Source organism: Phyllostomus hastatus, unplaced genomic scaffold (assembly GCF_019186645.2).
Source record: "Phyllostomus hastatus isolate PE091 unplaced genomic scaffold, TTU_PhHast_1.1 phas_contig_495, whole genome shotgun sequence".
NCBI lineage: Eukaryota > Metazoa > Chordata > Mammalia > Chiroptera > Phyllostomidae > Phyllostomus > Phyllostomus hastatus.
The window spans coordinates 3,889,479-3,912,928 of NW_025333895.1; the positions used below are offsets into that span (position 1 = coordinate 3,889,479).

Here is a 23,450-nt window from a genome sequence, read left to right on the forward strand (position 1 = left end):
GGCTCAAAGCAGGTGCCCTCGTCTCTTGCCTGTTGGAGCTTGTGGGCTCCACTTTCCGGGCCTCCAGGGGTCCTCAAAGTCAGATGTAACGGAACACCGACACAGACGAGGGCTCTGCTGTGCCTGCCTGTGCACCTGCCTGTGCGGGGCCTTCCAGACCACTGCCGGTGACCAGCCCTCCCCGCCACTCGTGTCCCCCACGGGCTCTAGCCAAGGAGGAGCTCAGCCATGGCTTGTCATTTCCTCTGTTTGCTCTTTCTGACCACTCCACAGACATCCCATGCCCCGCCTCAGCCCCATGGGGAAGGGAGATGCAGGCTTAGGAGCGGGCGGGGAGGGGATGCCCAGGCAGAGGGACCCCGCGGCTCTGTCCCTTGCTTCTCAGCCTGAGACGGTGGGCAGAGCCTTGAACTGAGCTGGGCCCTCCACGGGCCCCCGGCTGGCAGCTGAGGAGTGAGTGACGGGGATCCTGCCGCGGAGCTGCTGGGACCTCTGGCGCGTGGGCCCCCAGCGGCACTGGGCGTGGTCTTGTGTTGCAGGAGATGATCTCGGAGCAGCGCTGGGCCCTCAGCTCCCTGCTGCAGCAGCTGCTGAAAGAGAAGGCGCAGCGAGAGGAAGAGCTCTGGGAGATCCTGGTGCGTCGGCGTCTGTGTGCGCGTCACGCGGGGCCTGCTTCCCCTCAAAGGGCCCGTACACACCCTGGGCGTTCCGATCACGGTTGTCCATCAGAGAAACCGGGAGCACACAGGAAGGGAACCTCACGCTGAGGGCTGGCCGGTGCTGGCGGCTTGGTGTCTGTTTTCCCAGCACTGCGGTGCCTGTTCCAGCTGCGCAGGCTCGTGCCTACAGCAGCGCCCAGCCCCGGCGACCAGCTCGTCGTCCTCCCCTCCCTTCGTGTCACTCACGTGCTCCTCGGCGTTCTTTCCCAGGCTGCACCGGGGTTGGGCACCGGGGTCCCGCCCAGTCAGCCACTGCTAAGCATCGAGTCCCCTTCCCACCCTTGACGTTTTAGGCACCGCCCTCTGACCGTCTTCGTAGCTAGGTGTTTGAGAACAGCTGAGCGTCTGCTCAGGGCAGGTGCCCAGGAGAGGACTTGCTGTGTCCAGTGCAGGCCCTGGAATAAGCCTCTGAGCGGGCTGCCCACTGGTACTCTGTTCCCAAAGGGGTTTGGCGCCAGCACATGGTCGGGGCGGCAGGGCCCCATTTAAGTGGCGGGCTGGGCCGTGTCCTGCAGACCCTGGGCACGCCTGGGCGGCGAGGACGGAGGCTGGCCAGCCCGCCAGCTGTGGCATCGCCACTGCCGCCCGTGGGCGGGCCCTGGGCAGGGCACGAGAAGACGAGGCCAGCTGCTACTCGGGCCCCAGTGCCCCCCCCCCCCCCGTCTGTGCTAATCAGAAGCTGCCCTCCCCTCGCAGTGCCTGGCTGCCGCCGTCTACAAACTGTAGCGATGCGGACACTGTGCAGGGCGGCCACAGGCTGTGTCTGTGTTCCTACCCTCAGGGACTCTCTGGGGAGAGGCACTGCCTCAGCAGAGCGTGAGTGTCAGGGTCATAGGTTCCAGAAGAGAGGTATGTCCACAGCCCAGGGAGGGCCACGTCCAGAAGAGGGGGCCCAGCTCGGCAAGGCCCAGGAGTGGCCACCAAGGGCACGGGGGCAGTGCCCGGGTTGGAGGCCCGCTGCCCCGCGCACCTGGCCCCAGGGTGCAGCTGCAGCCCGGGCTGGGCCGGCACAGGTGTTCAGAGAGCAGGCCCCAGACCCGGGGCTGGATCCCGGCCCCGGCCCGGGCAGCTCTCAGACCTTGAGCAGGCTGCTGACCACTCTGAACCTCGGGCTCTCCGCTCCTGCGGTCCAGCCTGTTTCACAGATACAAGAATTACGTGCGATGGCTCCTCTCGGCACAGCACGGGGCACAGCACAGGGCGGCGCACAGTGCTCTGCCTGCGTGAGCTGCTGCTAGGGTCACTCCTTCCCTGCTCTGTCCCCAGCGCCTAGCGCAGCGCCCAGCCCAGGACAGCGCTCGGGGAGTGTTGCTGAACGACGGAAGGAAGGAGTCCGCTTCCACAGGGTGTTTGTGATCCCCCAGCTTGGGCTGGGCAGGGCAGGGCAGGGCAGGGCAGGCCAGAAGCTGGAGGTGTCCTCAGGACCCTATTTCTGTCCCTGCCTGGCACCCAGAAGATCAGCCTGAGCTCTGTGGGAGGCGGCGGTAGCTGCTTAGTGCTTCGCTGTTCCCACAAGTGGACGAGGCGGTGTCCCTCCAGACCAGTGGTGCGCAAAGCGAGGTGCCAGGGGTCAGCAGCCCGGGTTCAGGCCCCCGCCAGGTGTGGTGCACCACCTGTGAGATCCGTCTCGGCACTGAGTGGGGCGCCGGCGGAGTGGCGCTCGCTGCCCTCCCTGCCTCTGTGGTGAAGCAATGCAGGTGTGTGGGGAGTCGTCGGGGAGGTGCCGAGCGCCACCCCGTGCTCAGGGGAGCAGAGCTCACGGCCATCACCGTCATCGTCGTTTTTGTTTGCCGATCTGTAACCAACAGCATCTGCTTCGTTCTTGGCAGACGGAGTTAGAAGCCAAAAGCGAAACCAAGCAGGAAAACTACTGGCTGATTCAGTATCAACGCCTCTTGAACCAGAAACCCTTGTCCTTGAAGCTGCAGGTAAGGACGGGTAGTGCCCGCCCCGCCGGGAGCCCCGCGGGCCTCCGTTCAGAGGGCCCCCTCTGCCGCAGGGGCACCCTGCCGGGTCCCGCGCGAGACCCCCGGCGGGACGGCAGTGGGAGAGGGGGAGGGCTCGCTCCGGTGAGGAGCAGATGGCCTGTGCCGCAGAGCCCGCGAGCCCACGTGGGCCGGGGCCCGCCATGCCCACCAGCGCAGGCAGGTGACAGCGCTGTCTCTGAGCACCTGCCGTGCGTCAGACGGATGTGTGACCCCCCCCCGTCTCCCTCCCTCTCCCCACACTTTTTTAAAAAGATTTTATTTATTTATTTTTAGAGAGGGAAGGGGGGGGAGAGAGAGAGAAACATCAGTGTGCGGTTGCTGGGGGCCGTGGCCTGCAACCCAGGCATGTGCCCTGACTGGGAATCGAACCTGTGATGCTTTGGTTCACAGCCCGTGCTCAATCCACTGAGCTACGCCAGCCAGGGCTGCACGCTTTTTTTAACCTTAAATAAAAATGGAGTCTTTCTATACACACTATTTGGCCACTTCTTTTTTACTCTGTAACAGTGGCAGGCGGATATCCAGGCCTACACAGGCACAGGTGCCCTCCCTGTCCCCAGACATCCGTGTAGTGGGCAGCACGCGGACGAACCCCCGCTTCTCTAAGCAGCCCCCCCCCGAGGGGCGCTCACGCTGCTCACTGACTTCGAGTGTGCAAACTCAGCGGCAGTGAACTTCCCGTACAGTTATCTCTTTGTGCACACACGTGCGTGTTTGTAGGAAAACTTCGGAGAGCGCATCTCTCCTCTCCTGTACGTGCAGACCCTCTGTTTGCCGCTGTCAGTAACGGCGTCTTCCTTTCCGCCCTGCCCGCGGGGCCCTGGGCTGTGCTCGTGCAGGAGGAAGGCATGGAGCGCCAGCTGGCGGCCCTGCTGGCGGAGCTGGCGGCCGAGCACTACCTGCCCATCTTTGCGCACCACCGCGTCTCGCTGGACACGCTGAGCCGGATGAGCCCCGGGGACCTGGCCAAGGTGGGCAGCACCCTCCTCTCGGGGGATTGGGGGGGCCCAGCCCGGCCAAGCACCGGCCCACCCTTCTCGCAGTTCCTACTGAGGCCGGCTCTCGGCCAGTGGCCTGGGGCCTCCTGGCTTCCGGGGGGCCCGCACACCTGCCCCGTCTGCCCCCACTGGCCAGGTGGGCCCCACGTGCCCGTGGCTGAGAAAATCCAGGGATGTGGGTCCCGCCGACCTGGACCCCCACCTGCTCGGATTGGGTCTTTGCGTTGACGGTCAGAGACAAGTCCGGGGCCGACCCCACCCGAGCCTGGTTGCGTTCAGGTGCGTTGCACTGACTCGCTTGTTCTTCAGAGGAGCCGCGTCACGATGAAAGGTCACGTCTTTGTAGCGCTCGCCAGTGCCGGGGCCGTCCGGGCACTTCTCGCACTCGGGCTCAGGGAATGCTGCCCACAGCCCGGCCAGCGGGCGGCGTCCTGTCAGCGTCTCCCGGGTGGGGAGGCAGACGCACGCTTGGGGTCGTTTGCCCGAGTCGCCCGGCAGAACCAGGCCTCACGCCAGGCGGTGTGGGGCCGGGGGCCGGGCGCTGACCGCTCTGCACACTGCGGGGCCCTGCGGGCTGTCCCTAGACGGGAGGGCTGCGTGGGAGCCAAGACGGCCGAGCCCAGGCCCTCGCACTCGGGTGATTTGCCGCTGCGGCCTCTCGGCAGCTGGGTCTCGTCCTCATGAGCTGTGACGGGGGCTCCTGGCACACTGGTCCTCGTGAGGGTGCCGTGAGGTCGCGCGGGTGAAGCTGTCGGCACGGTCCCTGGCCCAGGGGGAGCACCTGTTAGCTAAGGGGGACCTCAGCACGGTTGCCTTCCTTTTGGGCCTCAGTTTCCCCCTCCACCACACTGACCGGGAGCCCAGGCAGGCCGGGCCCCGGGCAGGCCTCCACGTTTCCAGCCGAAGGTGCCGGCGGCCAGAAACGAGGCAGCCCCCGTGGCCCTGGGCGGTGCGAACGGCTCCCGCCAGCCGGGCCACAGCCTGCTCTTCTCGGCCCCCTGCAGATGGGCGTCTCGGAGGCCGGCCTGCAGCGCGAGATCCCGCGCAGAGCCCAGGAGCTGCTGGATGCGGCCCGGACCCGGCCAGGTACCGGTACCAACGCCTCGTGGGTGGGTGGGCCGTGGGTGGGGGCGCTCCTCTGCTTGCCTCTCAGGTGGAGCGCTAAAAGCTGCTCTAGCCCCGCCCCGACCGGGCGGCTGCTCAGGGGGGTGGGCATCGTCCCACACAGCGAAAGGTCACTGGTTCGATTCCCGGCCAGGGCATGTGCCCGGGTTGTAGCCCAGAGCCCAGGTTGGGGGCATGCGAGAGGCAACCAGTCGATGCTTTTTTTCCCTCCCTTCCCTGTTCTCTAAAAAAAAAAAAGTAAAGTATTTTTTTTAAAAAGTGGATAGGAGTAAAGGCTGGTTCCAGCCCTGCCAGTCCTGAAAGTTCCTCCTAAAGGGACAGGACTCACCCATGAGGAAAACAGGCCACACGGAAGGAAGTTTCCTCGAAGCAGCTGGGGGCCCTCCTGGCTCCCGGTCCCGCGCCTTCCCCACACGCAGCCTGCAGACGCTGGAGCCACGCACCCAGGACCCTTGGGATCAAGGGGAAACCAGCTGTGCCCAGTGCCCAAGAGTGGGCCTGGGGCGTGTCTGCAGGAAGGTGTTCGGGACGGGCTGTGAAGGGCCAGGAAGGTGCCCCCCCCCCGCCCCCGTCGGAGGCCAGGGGAAGGCCGGTGCTGTGGCTGATGCAGGGGCTGGCGTGGGAAACAGGCCCCCTGTGTCCCGAGCAGGACCCGGTGCCAGGCACCTGCTGACCCTTTTGCGTGTACCATGTCCTGTCACCTCTGTTCCAACCCCATCGGGGGGGCAGTGGTGTCATCCCCGTTTGAGGGGTGAGGAAACCGAGGCAGAGAGAGGTTAGCGCATCTCTCGTAACACCCCAGAGCTGGCGAATGGCTGAACCATAGGCTCTGCTGCCCCCTTGAGAAGGGACCCAGGGGCCTTGACAAGGGGAAGGATGCCGGGACCCAGAAAAAGGATGAAGGAGAGGGCGGATGGCGGGGCTGGGCAAGCCCACGGGACAGCCAGCCTCAGGCAGGGCCTGTGAGGGGCAGAGGCTGCAGGGGGAGGCGGGAGCTCGGGCTGCCCCACTGGGTGGAGGCCCTGGGCCCCTGGGTGCCGGGGCTGGGGCAGCGCTGGGCCAGCTGCAGGCTCCAGCCTTCCAGCCAGTTGTACTCCAGGGACTGGCTCTATCCAAGAAAAACTCATTAAACTTCCAGTCCTTAAATACCAAGCACCGTGCAACATAGACACCTCCCAGATGTCTGTTCCCCCAGCTCTGACCCTGCTCTCGCTCTCGGAGTGGAGGTCAGAGGAGTTGGGTGTCAGGACTTGGTCACCCAGGCCCTGACAGACTAACCTCCCTCAGGCAGGAGTCGAAGGTGCCCTTTAACCCCAAGCCCCTGCAGCATCCAGAGCGGCTGCCTCTCGTCGTCTCCCTCGAACCTGGGGCTGGCGGGAGCGGGGCCCCCTCTCAGAATGTCCCCACTGTCCGTGTGGGGTGCCCCAGCTGCTTCGGGCTCCTTCCAGGTCACGCCCACCCCGCAGGGAAGTGGCTGTGGTGGGGGGGTTCCTTCTAAGCTCCAGAAGGGATGGGAAATCCTCGGGAATTCTCCCACTGGCTCTGCCACTGCTCCCAGGACCCAACCGGTGGTGCATTAAATAGAGGGGGGCTCTGTACCCGGTTGGTCTGGGGCCCCCTGACACCCTTGGAGTGTCAATCAAGTGTTGTGTAGCCTTTTTCAGATCTTCAGGGGCTTTTTCAATTATAAAGAATACTATCTGTAGTTCAAACCACAGATGGAATGGAACAGGCACTGAGGTCAGGGTGGGGGTCGGGGCTGAGGACACACTTGGGGCTGTCGGGGGGCTGTCGCGGGGTGGTGAGAGGGGCTGCCTTTTGTAAGGGCCCGTTCCGATGCCAGCTCCAGGGCTGGGTGCTGGCCCCAGGGCAGAGCAGTGGGCACGGGGTGGGGGGTGGGGGCCGGAGGGGGGCTCTGCCGGGGTGGGAGGGACCAGCCACAGGGACCTCCCCCTCCCCTTCCTGCCCCTCCGAGCCCTGATGGGCGGTGGCCAGCGGCGGAGAAGCTGAGAGGGGGGCCAGGTCCACCCCAGAGCTCCTGACCAGGGGCTCCTGCGCCGCGGCTCCGCCACCAGATGGCCCCGCAGCTCCGGGCAAGTGGCTTCCCCTCCCTGAGCTCCAATTCCTCATCTCCGAAAGCGGCAGAGCCCGGCTTGCAGGGCGGCTGCTGAGGACCCAGGGGATGTTCGGGTTCAGAGACCCCTCCCTGCCAGCGTCCCAGGGCGCCTGTCTTACAGGTGGGGACCGAGACTCAGGGAGGAGGGACACGAGGGTGCGTGGCAAGGCGGCCCGTCCCCCAATTCTGAGATCAGAGGGCCCCTCACCTCCCGGCGCACTGGCCACGTGGGGCAGCAGGACCTGGGCCATCCGCTAGGGTCTGGGACCACTGGGCGTGACCCTGGCTCAGGCTCTTTGGTCCCCACAGAGCTGCTGACACCACCCCAGGAAGAGGGCCTCGGGGCCCCGGAGCCCACTGCCCCTGAGGGGCCCCCCGAGCCGGTGAGGCCATCGGCACCCCCCGCAGAGCCAGAGGTGCCGCTGTCGGAGTGCGTCGTGTGCCTGGAGCGGGAGGTGAGTCCGCGGCCGTGCCTCACACCCCCTGCCCCCCCCCCCCGCGGCAGTCTTGCTCTGAGTGTGCTGTGTGCGCCAGGAGCTGCGGCCACTGCGGGAAATGACGGTGACCCCTGACCCCACGGGCCAAACACGAGCGATGCTGACGCCATTTTCTGGGCCTTCTCTTCAGAAGAGGGTTTTTCCCTACTTAACAAACACACTAAGGAAAACTTTCCAAGTTGTTCAATATCAACAATATATGTTCCTCTGAAAGAGGCTATTTTAAAACTATCTTTAAAAAAAAAGGACAACAAAATTCACCCTTACTGTAAAAACTGAACAACACAGCACACAAGATTAAAATCCACCCCTCCCTCCGCCACGCGGTCCCCTTAGAAAGGGCCAGCAGGGTACAGCGTCCGATGACCCCGAGGTCTTTACCAGCCCCAGGGCAGGCCTCACTCTTTGGCTATAAATTTAACCGAATTTCTGCGTGTGAGCCCCGTGGGCGGGCTTCCCATCCCGTGTTACCACAAACAGTGCTGTGCTGAGCGGCCTCGGACCCAACTGGGGGCATGGCCCTGGTGACGGCCGCTGCGTGATGCATCCCTAACACGGAGATGCGGCAGCAATGCAAGGGCGAGGCTCCTGAGCCGCGATGCGAGGGTTGCTTTACACCCAGGGGCTGGGCAAGGGCATCCAAAGCCACGCCGACTGGGAAGCCCGCGGGGCGGGGTCGAACCGTGAGGCCCTGCAGCCAGCGGCACTGCTGCTGCTGTCCCCCGCGGGGGCATGGGGACTGCCCAGGCGGGTGGCAGGCAGGGAAGGCCAGGAGTGAAACGTCGGGAATATAGTGCAGTTTTGTTTTAGAGACAAAGGGGCAGGGCCTGTGGGGATGGATGGAATTTTCACAGAACGAGGAGGAGTCGCGCCGAACTGCTGCCGGAAGGATGGAAGGACGGGCCGGGTTCTCGCCTGCCTGCGCAGCCTGTGGGCTGTGGCCCCGGAGCGGCCGAGTGGGCGGGGACGACCATCGGTGGCAGCGCCCAGACACTCCCGCTCTCTCCCCAGGCGCAGGTGATCTTCCTCAACTGTGGCCACGTCTGCTGCTGCCCGCAGTGCTGCCAGCCGCTGCGCACCTGCCCGCTGTGCCGCCAGGAGATCGCCCAGCGCCTCCGGATCTACCACCGCAGCTGAGCGCCGGCCTGGCCCCGGCCCGGCCCCGGCCCCAGCCCCACACCCCCCGCCACAGGCCCGGGGCTCCAGCGTGCCCCTGCTCTGCCCACACGAGTAAGGCCCCCTCTCGTCCTGGGCCCTGCCCCACAGCCTGGGAGGGTGCCCCCACCCTTGACCTCCAAGCACTGCTGGGCCGGGGCAGAACGTGCTCCTGACCGATGACCCGAGTCCTGTGACAGAAGAGTGGGGATCCCTCGTGGCACCCGGAAGGCTCTGGGCGTGGCGGTGCAGCTGTGCCGCCCTCGGAGCCACGGCTGGGGTCCTGGCCAGGGTGGCTTTGCCACCTCCCAGCGGACTGTGGGGGCCCCTGTCCCTGCAGGAGCCTCAGCCTCCTAACCGGGGGGACATAGACAGTGCTGTCCCAGCTGCGGGGAGGGGCGGCCACAGGCCACCACAGGCGTGCTCTGAGGTCCCCCAAGTGGCTGGAAGGTGCTCGGTGCAGACCTTGCACCGAGAGCAACAGCAGCCCCCCCTCACCCCCCTCGCTGCTGCCCCCACTGCTCTGGGCCCCTCTGCTCTCCAGCTCAGGGGCAGGTGATGAGCTTTGCAGACCCAAACCAGGAGCGTCCATGTCAATAAACCCCTCTCCAGCTGCTTCCTCAGAGTCATCACTGGGTCCTCGAGGAGCCTGGGGAGAGGGAGGGTCGAGGGCCCCGGTGGGGCCAGGAGGGGCCTGCACCTCGGTCAGAGGAGGGGAGGTGGAGACATTCCGGGACGGGGAGCTCCGCAAACCTACCCCCAGGGGTGGAGAGGCGGGGCCTGGGGAGAAGGGCAGGACAGCCCTCCGAGCAGGTCGTGCTGGGTCGGCCACCTGTGCGCTACGCCATTGTCACCCCTGACGAGTGAGCCCAGGCCGAGGGGGCTGGGCGCCCAGGATGGTGCCTCGGGGACGCGGCAGCGCTGAGTCTGGACCGCGGGGCTGTGCCGGCTGTCCCGGGAGCCGTGTGCCTTGCCCTTGCTGTAGGGTTGCACATTATTGTGCCTTTCCTGGCAGATGGTTTTGAGCCGAGGGCAGCTTGTTCTCTGGGCTAGAGGCAGGCCTGCTCGGGCGCGGGGCTCTGCCACTGGCTGTCTCCCACCGCCCCGGGCCAGCCATCCAGGCAATTTCCCCACCCATTCAACAGGGGGCATGAGGGAGCCCTGGCGTAGGCCGGTGGCCACCAGGAGGTGCTGAGTGCTCACCCTAGGTGCTGTGTCAGGAGCCCGCTGGATGCGAAGGACCGGCCCTGGGGGTGGCACAAAGAGCCCTGGGCCTCTTCCCGTGATGTCTTCTCCCCTGGGGACCTTTGATGGTCCCTTCCCCCCCACCGCCACCCTTTGGGACTCCTCTTGGCCAAGAGGGGAGACTGGGGCCTGAGGTGGGCGTTGGCCCTGGGGGAGAGCACGCCGGTGAGCACTGTCCGCAGGCGCGGAGCCCGAGGCAGAGTTAGTGACGTGCCCCCGACCACAGGCGAGTCCCGTCCTGGTCCCGTAGCCCCTGCTATTTCACACCCAGCCCTTGTCAACAAGCTCTCGGCCACTGGCCACCGTGGACGGGCCCATGCTAAGGAAGTCAGCACCTCCTCACGGTGCCTGGCCGCCATCCCACCCAGAGGGACTCGTTTGTACACACGGATGAGGCAACCCATCCCCACCAGTTCTGTGTGGGGTGGGGGTCCCTGTGCCCTCACCACCTCAGCCAAGGTTCCCCACCTTCTGGGGCCTCAGTTCACACGTCAGTGACTCGGTGACTGATGGCACCACACCAGCCGTGTGATCAGGTGTCGTGAAAACGTTGGCGTCGCTGGTCGGACCCAGCACGAGCCCAGGCCCACCCCTGCCGTGGGTGCCCTGGGGTCACGTGGCCCTGAGGCCATGGGAACCTCTCGGCCGGCCACCCGGGTCCCGGGGGAGTGCCCTGCACAGACCCAGCTGAGGGAGCCGCCTGGGCGGACCGCAGGCCAGTCGCCTACGTACTCTGCATCGCCTCTCGGAGCCTCAGTTTCCCCCTCTGTTCAGTGGGATCACAGAAGAACCCTGACCCAGAGGGGCCCGGTCAGCGAGCCCGGGAAGCCACGGTGCATGGACAGGCCTGCTAGACGCGGCCCCCGGCCCAGGCCCCCCACCAGCACCACACACAGGCCGTAGGCTTTAAATAAAGCATTTATTGATTAGTAGAGCTTAAACAATTTGCATAATATTTTTAATACAATATCTGGGGAGAATGACTGGAAAACCCCAAAAGGCACAAGAGGACAGCATCTCAAGACGGAATGTGTTGGTATCAGAGGTTGGTGAGGTGTCTGAGATTAGGGCTGGGGCGGACTGGGGGACCCTGAGCACCAGCCACTGCCTCACGTCCTGGGGGTCCGAGGCCCTGGCCCCAGGAAGCAGGTTAAAGGGATGGAGGGTGCAGGGCCGGGTGGGGGCCCTGCCAGAGGACCCGGGAAAGGGTCCCGCTCTGCCCTGCTAGCCTCCATTCAAAGCAGCAGCAGTGGGGCCTGGGGGCTGCCCCGGCTCAGCTGCCACCCCCAGGGACAAGAAGCAGAAGGAAGACAGTTGGGCCCCGATGACTCACATTTGAAAGGGGGCCTGGAATGTTCAGGGCGAGGTGACGCGGTGCATCAGGCAGCAGGGCCACACCACAGCCTGACCCCAAATCCTCGGAGCGGCGGCCCCTCAGGAGCCCTGCCGGCCCCCTCGGTGGACAGCACGTACCTTGGAGGTGGCCCACGGAAGACAAGAGTCCACACCTACCAAACCCACCCTCTGAGCAAAGTGCGTGTGGGCACCGAGGGACCCCCAAAGACAGGGCCCCGGCACCGAGCGGAAGGAGAGCGACCACTGCAGCTGGAGGTGGGGACACAGGCCTGAGGCCTGCCTGGCCTCCAGCGGTGCCCCCTCTGCCCTCCGGCCTTGGGCTCCCCTGCAACCCTTCCTCGCACTTCCTCGCCCCGACCAGCACATTCCAGGCCTTTGCATTCCAACCCCAGGCCTGCAGGCCCATCCCCCTTCCTGTGGCAGCCCTCCCCCCAGCAACCCCAGCCTGAAGACACCGTCCTTGCACCTCCCCTCCCCCGGGGTCGGGCGTGAGGCCTCCGGGCCCAGCCTGCACGAGCAGAAGATGGGCCCAGCACTCTGTGTTTCCAGTTCCAGCGAGCCCTTGGTGGCGACAGGGGAGGGAATTCATGGGCTCTGAGTCACGGCAGACGGTGCCTTTAACTCCCTCTGTGCAAGGATGGCAAGCCCCCGAGGGAAACAGGCCACAGGAGAACGGCAGGAAGGGAGGACCCGGAGACCCGGGACCCCCGGGCGCTCCCCAGCCCCTCAGCTACACTCAGCTCCCAGCACAAGCAGGAAAGCCAAGTTCACCCCACAAAAGAGAAGACGGAGCAACGAAGAATGACCGAACCCAATAAAGTGACTTCGGAAGGGCCCACCCCTGCCCGGCCCCAGAGGTGCCACGCCAGCCCCGCCCCGCCCTGCCCTGCCCGCACCGGAGGCGCAGACCCGCGCCTGCAGGGCGCCTCGGAGGGAGGGGCCCGTGTGCCTGGTCCAACAGAAGCTCGGGGGCGACCCGCCTAGAACTCAGTCTGCACCCCTGCGCTGTCCTCGGTGGTGGTGTGGATGCGGGGACAGCCACCGGGGCTGGACACCTGTTCCCCAGTCTCCTGGTCGTTGGGCTTGGGAGGCTCGAGGTCCACGGCCTTTCCAGGTGGGAGTTGCCGGAGCGGCGAGGCAGGCGGTGAGGGGGCCTGAGGGCGGGCCTCGGGCTGGGGGCTCTCCTGCACAGGGGCCCCGTTGAGCAGGGGAGCTGCCGGCGGGGGGCTCTCGGCCCGCAGATTCTGGGCCAGCAGGCCACGGAGCTCAGTGACACTGTCCACGGACGCGGGTGACACGGGCTCAGAGCCAACCTCCAAGGGTAGCCCGGCCTCCTCGTCCTGGACCACGGACACCACCTGCTTGGCACGCCGTCGCTTCTCTGAGATGGTGGCTGCCTCCGGGACTCGGGCGCCGGGGCTGCCGCTGTCCCCACTGCCACCGCCACCGTACTCCTCGCCCCAGTCGATGGGCGAGCCCTCGGCCAGCAGGTGCAGGTTGGGGTCGCTGTTGTGCAGGACCACGCTGTCTCGGTACAGGTTGTGCTTCCTCTGCACGGCGGCCTCCTTCACGGCTGCGGGGCCCAATGAGCAACTTCAGGACATTTGCCAGGGGGGGCCACAGCCGCCACCACACCCTTCACTGTCCCCAAATGCCAGCATTGCACCCTCCCCACCAGGCCTCCCCCGAGCCTGAGGGGACACTGTCACTGGGACATGACTTGGGCCAGGCCTCACTGCTAGGAAGGAGGAGCCGTGATCCTAGCCCAAGCCCAAGCTGGTCACCACCATGTCACCCTGTCACTCGTCTGACCCTCCCCAAAGTGCCAAGGACCCACAGAGGAACGAAGGCACAGAGACTCAGCCCCACTTCCCGTGGCCACACAGTTCACAGGAGCCCCCAAGGCCCAGAGGCATAAATCTCACGATTTTCTTTGCAGCTTCACTGACCGCACCAGAAAGACCTCTGGGCCGCCTCCTCCGCCCTCCCGGCCACACGAGTCCCTGCAGCAGCCAAGGCAGAGGGGGCGCCCCCCACCCAGCTCCGCACTGGCCCTCCCGGGGGGCGGGGGCCGGCACGCACCCTGCAGAATGTCCTTCATGACCGTCTGCAGCACCACCTCCTCGTACGTGTTCTCCACCAGGATAAACCTGGCAAAGTCCTCGAAGATCAGCTCCTGGAACCGGGGCAGCTCCTGCAGGGCGGGCGGGCACGGGGCAGAGAGGGGCGGTGAGGGCCTCGGGGCGAGAGGGCCCGCAGGCCCCCCCCGCCCCCGCCGGGGAGGGGGCGGGGCCGCTCACCGACTTGCAGGTGGGAGCCAGCTTCTTGAGCAGGAACGGGATCGTGATCTGCAGCAGCGCCTCCCGGAAGAAGCGCTTCCGCACGGAGCTGCTGTCGTAGTCGTACTTCTGCCAGGGAAGAGCGGAAGCGAGGGGCTCTGAGGCAGCGGCTCCACCGGCCCCCCGCAGGAGGGCGGAAGGCCAGGGGTCCGACCTGAGTCCCAGTGTCCCGATTTGCACAAGCGGGTGAGTGGCGCCTCCTGCAGGGGCAGCCGGCCTGGGGCCGGCCCGGGGACTGGGCTCGGGGCGGGGCCGCTCACTCACCTTCAGCACCCGCTCCAGGATCCGCTGGATGGACTTGCACAGCTCCTCCTTGGTGGGCCCCTTCCCCAGCTCCTGGTGCAGGAGGGTCTCGAAGGTGTACACGGCGTTGTCCATTTGCTGTGGGGCACACCGCGGGCACATGAAGGCCCCGGAGTGACCGCAGCCCCTTCCTCCACGCCTCTGAGGGGCTCGGCCAGCCGTCCCATGCCTGCCCAGGGTGGGGGGAGTGGGGGGCCTGTGCGCCCACTCGCTGTGCTCACGCCCTCACCTCGCTGGTGCCCGCTGTGTGCTGGCACAACGCCGGCACATGGACGTGACCGGCCCATGGGGGCCAGGCCCTGCCTCAAGGAACTAGGACACAGAGGCCCCGGGCCCTGCAGGAAGGGGCCTGGGGCGCAGAGAGGGCTGTGTGGAGGAAGGGGTCTCTAAGCTGAGACCAGAAAGATGAGCTGGAATTAGCCAGGTGAGCAGGCGGACAGGTGTTCCGAACAAATGGGTGAGCCCTCGAGGCCAGAGCAGGAGGGCACTCGGGGCTGCGTGGGGCTGCAGGGCAGCTCCCGAGGAGGCTGGGGCCGGACAGCGGGGCCCTCCCCGGAGATGGGAGACGGGACTGTGGGGGGGCAGCGGCCCCTGACACACCTCGCGCATGTGGATCTGGGCGCGCTGCTTGAACACGGACGTGCTGGAGACGTCGAAACGCTGCTGCAGCCCATCCAGCCGCAGGGGCTCCATCTTCTCGTAGCAGCTCTGCATCTTGAGGGGGTGATAGGCCAGCTGCGACAGCTTCTCCATGTACTGCAGGGAGGCGGGGACACGTGGGACCTGAGCTGGGGCCACCCGAGAGACCAGGCAGCTCCCCCAGACCCACACCTCCCTGGGCCCTCGGAGGCGGGGGCCTCGGGCTGGCCCCGGCCCCCGGGAAGGCCGCCGGGGACGGAGCGCCCGAGAGACACAGGATGGGGTCTGAAGGCAGGAGGCACGCGGTTCAGCCACACGACCTGGGTGCCGAGAGAGGGTTCTTGCGCCTCCGGGGGTACACTGGGTGGCCTTGGGCAGGCACACGCTCTCTGAGCCTCAGGGTGCTCAGCCTCAAAATCAGGTAGTTTCTCGAGATCACTAAGGTTCTTGCTGATTCTCAAATGCCATGATTGTTATGGTCTGTGGACTCTCCAATTTGAGGTATGGAAAAGGAGGCTAGGTTACAGGACCAATTCTATCTGCACCTGACAACCAGGTGCTCCTCCTCAGTTGGAGCCAGGTGGGGCTCCAGGCAGCCGAGTGCCCCAGAGGGGGTCTGTGGCAGGGCATCGGCCCCGAGAACCAGCCAACTGAGGAGCAGCGGGGGAGCTGGGCTGTTTGTGGGGCGCACGGAACAGCGCACACGCATTTCACTCTCCCTGACGATTACGCGCGCATGTCGGAGGCCGGCCTTTCCCCCCTCCCTTCCCCTCCTCCCTTCTCTTCCTCCTTCCCTCCCTCCCTTCCCTGTTCAGTCCTTTCGCAGTTTAGCAACCCACTTGGCTTATAAAGGCCAGTGGCAGGGCGTTAGGTTCCCCCTGCCCTCCAGCTGCCGGCCCCCCACAGGACAGCCAACAGCTTCAGCCTCACGCACTCAGCCCCTCGGACCCTGTTTACAGGCTCCTCCAGGAGGAGAGGGGAGGGGAAGGGAAGGGAGGAGGCGGCCTCACCTCGCCCAGCTTGTCAATGCCACCCTCGTTGATGACGTTCAGGTTCATGTCCGTGACCTCCTTGAAGAAGACGTCCCGCACCTCGGTGAAGCCCTGGCTGGTGGGCACCATGAGGGCCTCCAGGATGGACGAGATGTAGGGCTGGACGTGGTTCCGGACACACACCTCCGCCTTGGGGAGGATGAAGGCTGCGCCCGGGGGTGTGGGGGGAGCTGGTTAGCTAGCATCCGCCCCCCCCCCGCCCCCCAGGAGCAGCTCCCAGCCACCCCAGGCCCCGGGGCGAAAGGCGAGCGGTCAGGTTATTTCTTTAGAGAAAACCACCGGGGACAACAGCAGCAGACGCCGATTCTAGTGACAGTGAAGACGATAAACCTGTGCAGCCAACAGGAGAGGGTCTCCCGAGACTGGCCCCAGGAAACTGGGAAGCCTGCTGTCTGTGGAGGTGCGGGAGGCTTTCTGCTCAGCGAGAGGCAGGAAAGACACCTTCCGGGGGGGCTCGCCCAGTTGTTTTTTAAGAAACGGGAGCCCTGGCTGATGTGGCTCAGTGGACTGAGCATGGGCCTCTGAACTGAAAGGTCACAGGTTCGATTCCCAGTCAGGGCACATGCCTGGGTTGTGGGCCAGGTCCCCAGTAGGGGGCGCGTGGTCTCTCACACACCGGTGTTTCTCTTCCTCTCTTTCTCCCTCCCTTCCCATCTCGAAAAGTAAATAAATACAATCTTTTTTAAAAAAGAAAAAGAAATGGGAAACACTTAAGCAGTCTCCACGAGCCTCTGGGTTTTACAAAGACTGAGCCCAGCCCTGGCCGGGAATGGCGTGGCCTGGCTCAGCGGGACCACGCAAAAGGTCGTGTCCCTGTGAACAGGGACCATCTCCAGGACATTCTGACCTGGGGGACTTTGACGTCCCTCCCTCTCTGCCCAGCTAGGCTTGTTCGTTCCACAGAGTAAGTGGCAACTCTTGGGGTCCTATCCTCTCTGTGAACACGGCCAGCGAAGACTAGCTCGCAGGCAACCGGTGACTCTGGCCACATCGTGGCGCCGAGGGAGCAACAGGACCCCATCTGGCCGGGCACGGGAAGGGGCAGACGCTGACTTGGAAAAGTCCGACTTGGTGAACGTGAATCATCACCAAGTCCGGCCGACGTCTGCTAACGCGACCCGCGGAGACGTGCGGTCGACCCAAGAGGCGCAGCAGGCTGAACCTCCTGGGCAAACACCGAGGCCTCGAGATCTGGGTTTATAGAAACAACAGCCCAAACCAACCTACGGGGACTAGAAAGCAATGGCTCAGACGTGATTCTGATTTTTTAAAAAGAAATCAGTGCATGAGGCCACCACTATGAAATGGACAGGGATCTCTGAAACAGACAGGAGGGCCCAGCGGGTCTGCCCACCCAGGACGAGGCGGGTGGGCGGCCTGCCTACCTCGGATCTTGCTGGCCAGGTGCTCCTTGGAGGTGATGATCTGGTCCATGTCGGTGCGGATGACCGCCTCCATGGCTGGCCGTGCCAGCTGCAGCTTGGACAGCACCTCCTCGAAGTGCACTTTGGCCTCCTCGTACACGAGGCGGTACACGGCGTCTGAGATCTGTGGGTGGGCCGAGATGCGGTGTCAGTTCTGGGCTGAGGGGGCTGGCCAGCTGCAAGCCTGCAGCCCCCACCCCCAAGCCCAAGCCACGCACCTGGATCCACTGCCGCTGTCGCTCCTGTGGTTTCCCCTTCAGCCGTGGGGCAAGCTCTGCCTTCAGCTCAGGGCCCAGCTCCTCCATCACCAGGTTGCTCAGGATCTAGGGCCAGGAAGCACAGCCGGGACAGGGGTTGGAGGCTGGCCGGGCATGCTCATCTCCATGTTCCACCAAGGACGGCCACTGTAGCCCCCACCTCCTTGGGGTTTGGCCCTTTCTTCCATGACTCCAGTACCCTGTCTCCTGAGTGGCCTTCCCACAGGTCTCAGCTTATCTGCTTGGGTGTCCTGCAGGATCCTCGGAGCCAGAGATGACACCCCAGGGCCTTTGCATATGCCACCTTCCTGTCTGGAACACCACACCCCTCCCCTGCCCCCATGCCTTGGCTGTGCACAGAAGTGTGTGCGTGTTCATTTGTCAAATGTCTGTTCCTCCCACTAGACAGTGAGTTCCATGAGGTCCAGCGCCACCTCCCTTCCCATCACAGTGGCGTCGGGACACCTGGGCCCGGGCAGGCGCTCAGGAAACAACTGAACAACATAACAAGTGTCTCTGTCTGCATGGCTAGCCTCGGGCTGCATGTGTCCAAACCCGAGCTTCTCGTCTCTGTCTGCACCTGCAGCACCCCGGAGCCCCACCTCGGGGCCGACCCCATCCTCCAGGCCCTGGGGTGCCTGCTGCAGTCTCCCTACCAGTCTTCCTGGCCTCACCTGCACCTCGTTCCCACACAGCATCTCCCAGGTGCCGTACAGCTCCTTCGACTGGCGGTACATGCGGATGGCGTCCGTGAACGCGGGGCCCTCCACCTTGGAGTTTTCCGGGATCCCTGCCCAGCAGAGGGAAGGAGAGAGGAGGTCGGCAGGGTGGCCCAGGGGCCTCCACTACGACCAACCGACTGACAGGCAAACACGCGCACGTGCACGTGCGCACACACCCTCACCTGCGACCCCCACTGCCCTGGTCAGCACTGGGCAGAAGTAGTTGCAGTGGCAGCAACGGGGGCAATAACCCACTGCCGACAGCAGCGAGGCAGTCCTCCCTCATACCTTCCTTATCCCCTAAAGTCCTCCCGATCACCCCAAGACAGGGCACTGGCATCACCCCACTTCTCGGGGGTCAGGCCACTGCCCAGGTGCCGAGCGCCGCAGGGCGGAGGGCAGCAGTGGCAGAGCCACCGCCCTTCCAGAGGCGGCTGCTCCGAGATCCTCGTTCCCCTCCCGCCCCGCCCCGCCCTCTTACGTCAGGCGCCGGCGCACCCTCCCGCCAAGGACCCAGTAGATTCTTTGCCACGCGGCACACAGGGCTGCAGCCACGGACAACCTGCGCGCGAACGTGGTTCGCGACGGTGCCCGTGGGACCAGGACTACCACACCTGGTTCCAGATCACTGAACCCGAGAGGGCCTCAGTTTCCCCTTCTAAACACTGGGAGCCAGGACCCGGCCTGGCCTCACACAGCACCCGGGAGGCTCCCGGGGCCACAGCGCAGGCGCGGCACTTGACTAGGAACTGCGGCGTGGACTCGCTTTTGCTGCGCGGTCTGCCTCGGTCACGGCTGTGCGTCCAGGTCGGACGAGAAAATACCACTTCTCTGTTTTTGGTATTAGTGCTGGTGGCGGTGGCCCAGGCCAGTTTGCCCGCCTCCCCCGGGCTGGCGGGGAACCTGCAGACTGGGTGCTGGGGAGGCTAGAAGCTGCAGGAAGCTGCAAAAGCCGACTAGGGGAAGAACGTGGTTCAACACCGCAGAGCCAGGCATCGGGCGGCCGCCCTGGCCAAGTGCCTGCGACCGCGGCGTCCCGGGGCGGAGGGAAGGGAAACTCAGCTTGTGCCTCCGAAACCCCGGCTCCCACTGCGATGACTACAGGCTGAGTCACCGCCACAGAGAAAAAGCCCCTCTCTGGCGTGCGGAGGACTCCTCCCCTCCCACGTGCGGCCGACCGCAGGAATCACTGCCCGTCGGAGCCGGAAGGGAGCTTGGCTGGGGAAACTGAGGCCCAGCCCCCATCCCTACAGTGGCAGCAACCTGGACGGCGGCGGGAACGGTAGGGGGGCGGGGGTAGGCTCTCCCCTGTGCTTCAGGGACCTGACATCAGGCAGGAGCCACTAGGGCAGAGCAAGGCTGCTCTAGCCAGAGCACCATCCAGAGCCCCTGGGGTGGGTGCTGCCCACCTGGGCCAGGAGAGAAACCCCCTCAAGCTCTCAGGAGGGGCACAGTCTCCTAGAGACCAGGGTTTGCCTAAAAACTCCAGGCTCTGCATTACCTGCAGCCTCTCCCACGTCAGGGCATTTATATCCCACGGGCACCAGTCAGGCCTGCCAGTCCAGGGTGCTTTCCACTGGGGAGGGAGGGGAGGCGGAGGGCGGGCCCGTGGGGAGGCGGCACTGATGTTCTGGCGCTGGCTCTGGCCAACCCAGCCCTTAGGAGGGCTCCGCTCCCCAGGCCTGAGTGAGTCCCCTCTCCTACATTCATGTGCTGAAGCCCTAACCCCTAGCACTTCAGAATGTGGCTGCATTTGGAGACAGGGACTTCAAGGGGTAATTACAGTGAAATGAGGTCACTAGTCTAGGCCCTGATCCAGTATGACTGGTGTCCTTATAAAAAGGAAATTCGGACACAGAACACATTCGCGCTCAGAGGACTCGGAGGGGGACCGGGTGGACACGGGGAGAAGGCAGCCCGCCGCAGGGCAAGGGGAGCGGCCTCGGTCTGGGACTCCCAGCCTCTTGCATTGAGACAAAATTAATTTCTATTGTTTAAGCCACCCGGTCTGTGGAACTTTCTCATGGCCACCAGAGCCCGCCAAGACCCGGACCCTGGGCTGAGACCTCGAGACCTCACGCACATTCCCTCCCCTCTCGTCCCCTGAGGAATGGCTGTTCTCAGCCCCACTTTCCCCAGTGGGGAGAGTGGCCGGGGAGGCAGCTGCTGGCTCAAGAAAGCACAGCCCCAGGCTCAGACCCCAGACCTGGAGACTTCCTGCAGGGGGGAGGGGGGTGGGGACAGGGTGGGGGGAGGGTTAGGGTGGTCCTCAGGGTCAAGCTGAGAGAGGAAATGGCATTCCTCAGTCCTGGGCAGCAGACAGGAAGAGGCCTTGACCTCTGCACCCCAGGCCCACCCCGAGGGCTCAGCTCGGTGCCCCAGCTGCCACTCGCCACCCCCAGCTGCTCCAGGAATGCAGGATGTGAGGGGGGGCCTGGGATGAGCTGGCGTCCACCCAGCCCAGCCTCCTTCCCCACTCATCCCCCCCACTTCCTGGCAGCCCCCTGAGCGGAGCAAGCAATTCCAGGCTCCACAGATTCCGGGCCCAGCCTCCGAGCTGAGGAAGCGGAGAACTTTCCCACAGTCCTCTGGGTGGGGGAAAGGCTCCTCTAAAACCAGCCCCGTCAGCTCCAGAGCCCCTCCCGGCAGCTCTTGCCCACCACCCCTCCTTCCCGGGGCACAAACACCCAAGGGGTGGCCCCCGGCTCCCCCAGCTGAGCACTCGCTATGTGCCAGGCACCGGCAGAGTCCGGCACAGTGCTCTACCACAACCAACTCATTTATTCCTCCGAACCACATTACGCTGTGCACAAGGGGCCCGGAACATGACTGTTCTCCACCTGGTCCTGTCCCCGCCCTCCACCTGGCCTGGGGTCACCCCACCAGGTCAGCCTTTAGCTTGGAAACCTGAAGAGGGTGGAGCCAGGCCAAGCTGGGAGTGGGGAGGTGCAGAGAAGGAGGGAGGGGGAAGGGAGGCAGAGGGAGGGTGCGCGGGCCAGGCAGCCAGAGCCCAGATGGCCTCCACCCAGTCCTGGCCTCACGGCCCCCGGGGACCTGGGAACAGGAGGCCCTTTGTGGGCGGCAGGGCGCAGCCCAGGTGGCAGGGGTTGGCCTGACCGAAGACCTGGTTCCTCCGCCTGGCAGATTCCAGACCCGGCAGAGGCGGCTCCGGAGAGCTGTGAGGACGAGTGGGGTGAGCTGAGGCACCGCCTCCGTGTGGAGCGGAGTCCAGGTGGGCCGGCCGCCAGGGTGGGCGGGGGTGGGCGCAGCTGCCCCGAGGCCAGGTCCCTAGGAAGGCAGTTTGGGGTCCGGGCCTGGGTTGTGCCTCCCTCAGGGCCCTCCCCTCCTCTCAGGAGACAATCACGGGCCTTTCCTATCAGACTCCTCGGAGCCCTCCCTAGAAGGCTCTCTGGGCCCCAGTGGCCCCTGCAGCCTCGTCTCAGGGCCCCGGTTCAGGGCCCTTCTAAACTGCTCCTGCCTCTGTCTGGCACTCCTGCCTGCCCGGGAGGAGGACTCATCCCTGGGTTCTCAGCTGAACCATCACCTCCTCCCGTCCTGATCCACACCCTACACTGGACCAGCCCCTCCCCGCACACTCACACCCTCAAGGCGCCTGGGGGGGGGGCTCCCTGCCCTGCACCCAGCACAGCTGTGATCCATCACCCTGGTCTCATCTGTTTCACATCTGTCCCCGCCCGGCTGCCAGCAGCCCGGGCCGGAACCACGTCTTCCTCCCTTGTGGCACCCTCAGCACCCAAACACTAAGATCGTAATCGAATGAGTGAGTGAGCTGGACGAGATCTCATGACTTCGCCGATGAAAACCCGGAGCCCCGGAGGGAGGTCGTGAACTTCCCAGACCACCTAGGGGCGGTGGCGACAGGACAAAGTTGCATAATAATCGAGTTTTTTTACAAGCATTGCGTGGATTCTCACTGAAATCTCACAAACCCCACGGACTCAGAGGGGCTCTCTCCCCGTTTTTCGAGGCTCCCAGAGGTCAGCTGGTCTCCTAGGACCATGTTGTTACAATGTGGCAGACTCGGGATTGTGACTCCGTGATCCAGGGCCCAAGGGCGCAGCGATCCTGCCCCTGCCCTCTGACTTTCTTCTGAGCGACACAGAAATGTTTTCACCAAGGAGAAGTTTAAGGGCGGCATCCCAGCGGCGTCTTACAAATCCACAAGGAAAAGAGAACCGCTCATAAAGCAGGGTTGTCACACCGCACTCAGCCAGTAGGTGTCGCCATTCAGCACACAACCCAGGGGATGCCCCTCACCCCACCGCCGGCGACCTGGAGACCACTCACCATTGTTGCAGTGCCGGACGCAGTCCTGCAGGACAGCCTGCCACTTGTCCTGCTCGGCTTCCGTCATCATGCAGAAGTAGTAGTGACGGGCATAGGGATGCCAGAGGATGAGCGGGAACTGCGTGGGGCACTTGAGGATGGGGGCGGAGCCCGACTTGGGTGTGGTCCCTGTGGAAACAGTGCCCGCTGAGCTGCTGCCCCCTGCAGTTCTCCTGCGCCCCAGTCTGAGGGGCAGGCTCAGGCCCGAAGAGGGTCCGCCTGTCCTGGGTAGCCAGCAAGCAGTGAGGTGGCAGCCTCCTCTCCTGCCGTGGCCTCCATAGCCCGGCTGAAAGGGGCCCCGGCACCCATCTAGGCCCATTTTTTAGAGCTGGTAACTCGCCCACTCCCTCTTGGGGAAGGTTCCAGACTCCGTGTGGGAGGCACAAATAACGCAGGGTCAGAGCTCTCAGGTTCAAGGGCTGAGCATTACCTTCTTGGGTTTCCCTTCAAATTTTGGTTATGGAGGCCAAAGTGTGGTTCAAATGTCCAAGGGGGGGAGGGAGGCACGGGGGCGGGGGCAGAAAAAATGAACGGGGACTTTGCTGTCTCTGTTTTGCCTGCATGGATACTCCAGATCGGGGAGATAAGGTGGTCCTGGGCTGTGACCTCGCCCCTGCTGTCAGGAATGGAACAATGACAGTTCTTCTCGGCGCCCTGGCTCCATCTGCGTCCCCGTGCTGGGCTCGGCCCACACGGCCCTCACGGGGTCCGCACAGGACTCCGAGGTCAGTCCTCTCCGGGCCCGGCTGCCCGAGCAGACACAGCAAAGCAAAGCCGGAGCGTGAACTGGACCCCAGAAATGCCCGCTCCCGCTCCCGCCCCACCCGCAGCCACACGGAGGGGGCGGGGCTTCAGCCCCAAGTCCCGACCAGGGGCCTCTTTGGTTTCCCTGGGATCATCCGAGGGGCAGACGGGCTGCTGTAAGTCTCCTGGGGGTCTGTGACAAGGCGGGGTGGACGGGTCGCCAAGAACAGCGCCTCAGGAGCACAGGACTGACTCAGCAGTTTAGACGCGGGGCCGCCCGATCGCCCCCTCCCGGGAGTCTCTCAAGGACGCAGGAAAGGGAAGCAGGACAGTGAGGCCCCCGCTGCTAGCTGTGCTCGGAAGCCTCGGGAAGCAGGAAACAGGCCCAGCCCCGCTTCTCTCCCTGGCCCCGAGCCTCCCCTCT

At 64.9% G+C, this 23,450-nt stretch overlaps 2 protein-coding genes across 2 annotated transcripts in view; one reads left to right on the forward strand and one right to left on the reverse strand.

The window, feature by feature from the left end:
* Positions 1–9,207, forward strand: part of LRSAM1 (leucine rich repeat and sterile alpha motif containing 1) — a 36,427-nt gene extending 27,220 nt beyond the window's left edge. The window contains exons 21-26 of the mRNA XM_045846512.1: positions 540–635; positions 2,549–2,647; positions 3,547–3,678; positions 4,710–4,791; positions 7,256–7,401; positions 8,455–9,207. Coding sequence (XP_045702468.1) covers positions 540–635; positions 2,549–2,647; positions 3,547–3,678; positions 4,710–4,791; positions 7,256–7,401; positions 8,455–8,580 — 681 coding nt within the window. The 3' untranslated portion in view covers positions 8,581–9,207. The remainder of the gene's footprint in view (positions 1–539; positions 636–2,548; positions 2,648–3,546; positions 3,679–4,709; positions 4,792–7,255; positions 7,402–8,454) is intronic.
* A 1,536-nt stretch (positions 9,208–10,743) lies between these two features.
* The window catches only part of NIBAN2 (niban apoptosis regulator 2), a 50,943-nt gene continuing 38,236 nt past the window's right edge, over positions 10,744–23,450 (reverse strand). The window contains exons 5-14 of the mRNA XM_045846258.1: positions 22,244–22,411; positions 17,888–18,003; positions 17,175–17,279; positions 16,918–17,080; positions 15,491–15,678; positions 14,442–14,597; positions 13,803–13,919; positions 13,500–13,607; positions 13,282–13,393; positions 10,744–12,772 (exon numbers count right to left, since the gene is read on the reverse strand). Coding sequence (XP_045702214.1) covers positions 12,180–12,772; positions 13,282–13,393; positions 13,500–13,607; positions 13,803–13,919; positions 14,442–14,597; positions 15,491–15,678; positions 16,918–17,080; positions 17,175–17,279; positions 17,888–18,003; positions 22,244–22,411 — 1,826 coding nt within the window. The 3' untranslated portion in view covers positions 10,744–12,179. The remainder of the gene's footprint in view (positions 12,773–13,281; positions 13,394–13,499; positions 13,608–13,802; positions 13,920–14,441; positions 14,598–15,490; positions 15,679–16,917; positions 17,081–17,174; positions 17,280–17,887; positions 18,004–22,243; positions 22,412–23,450) is intronic.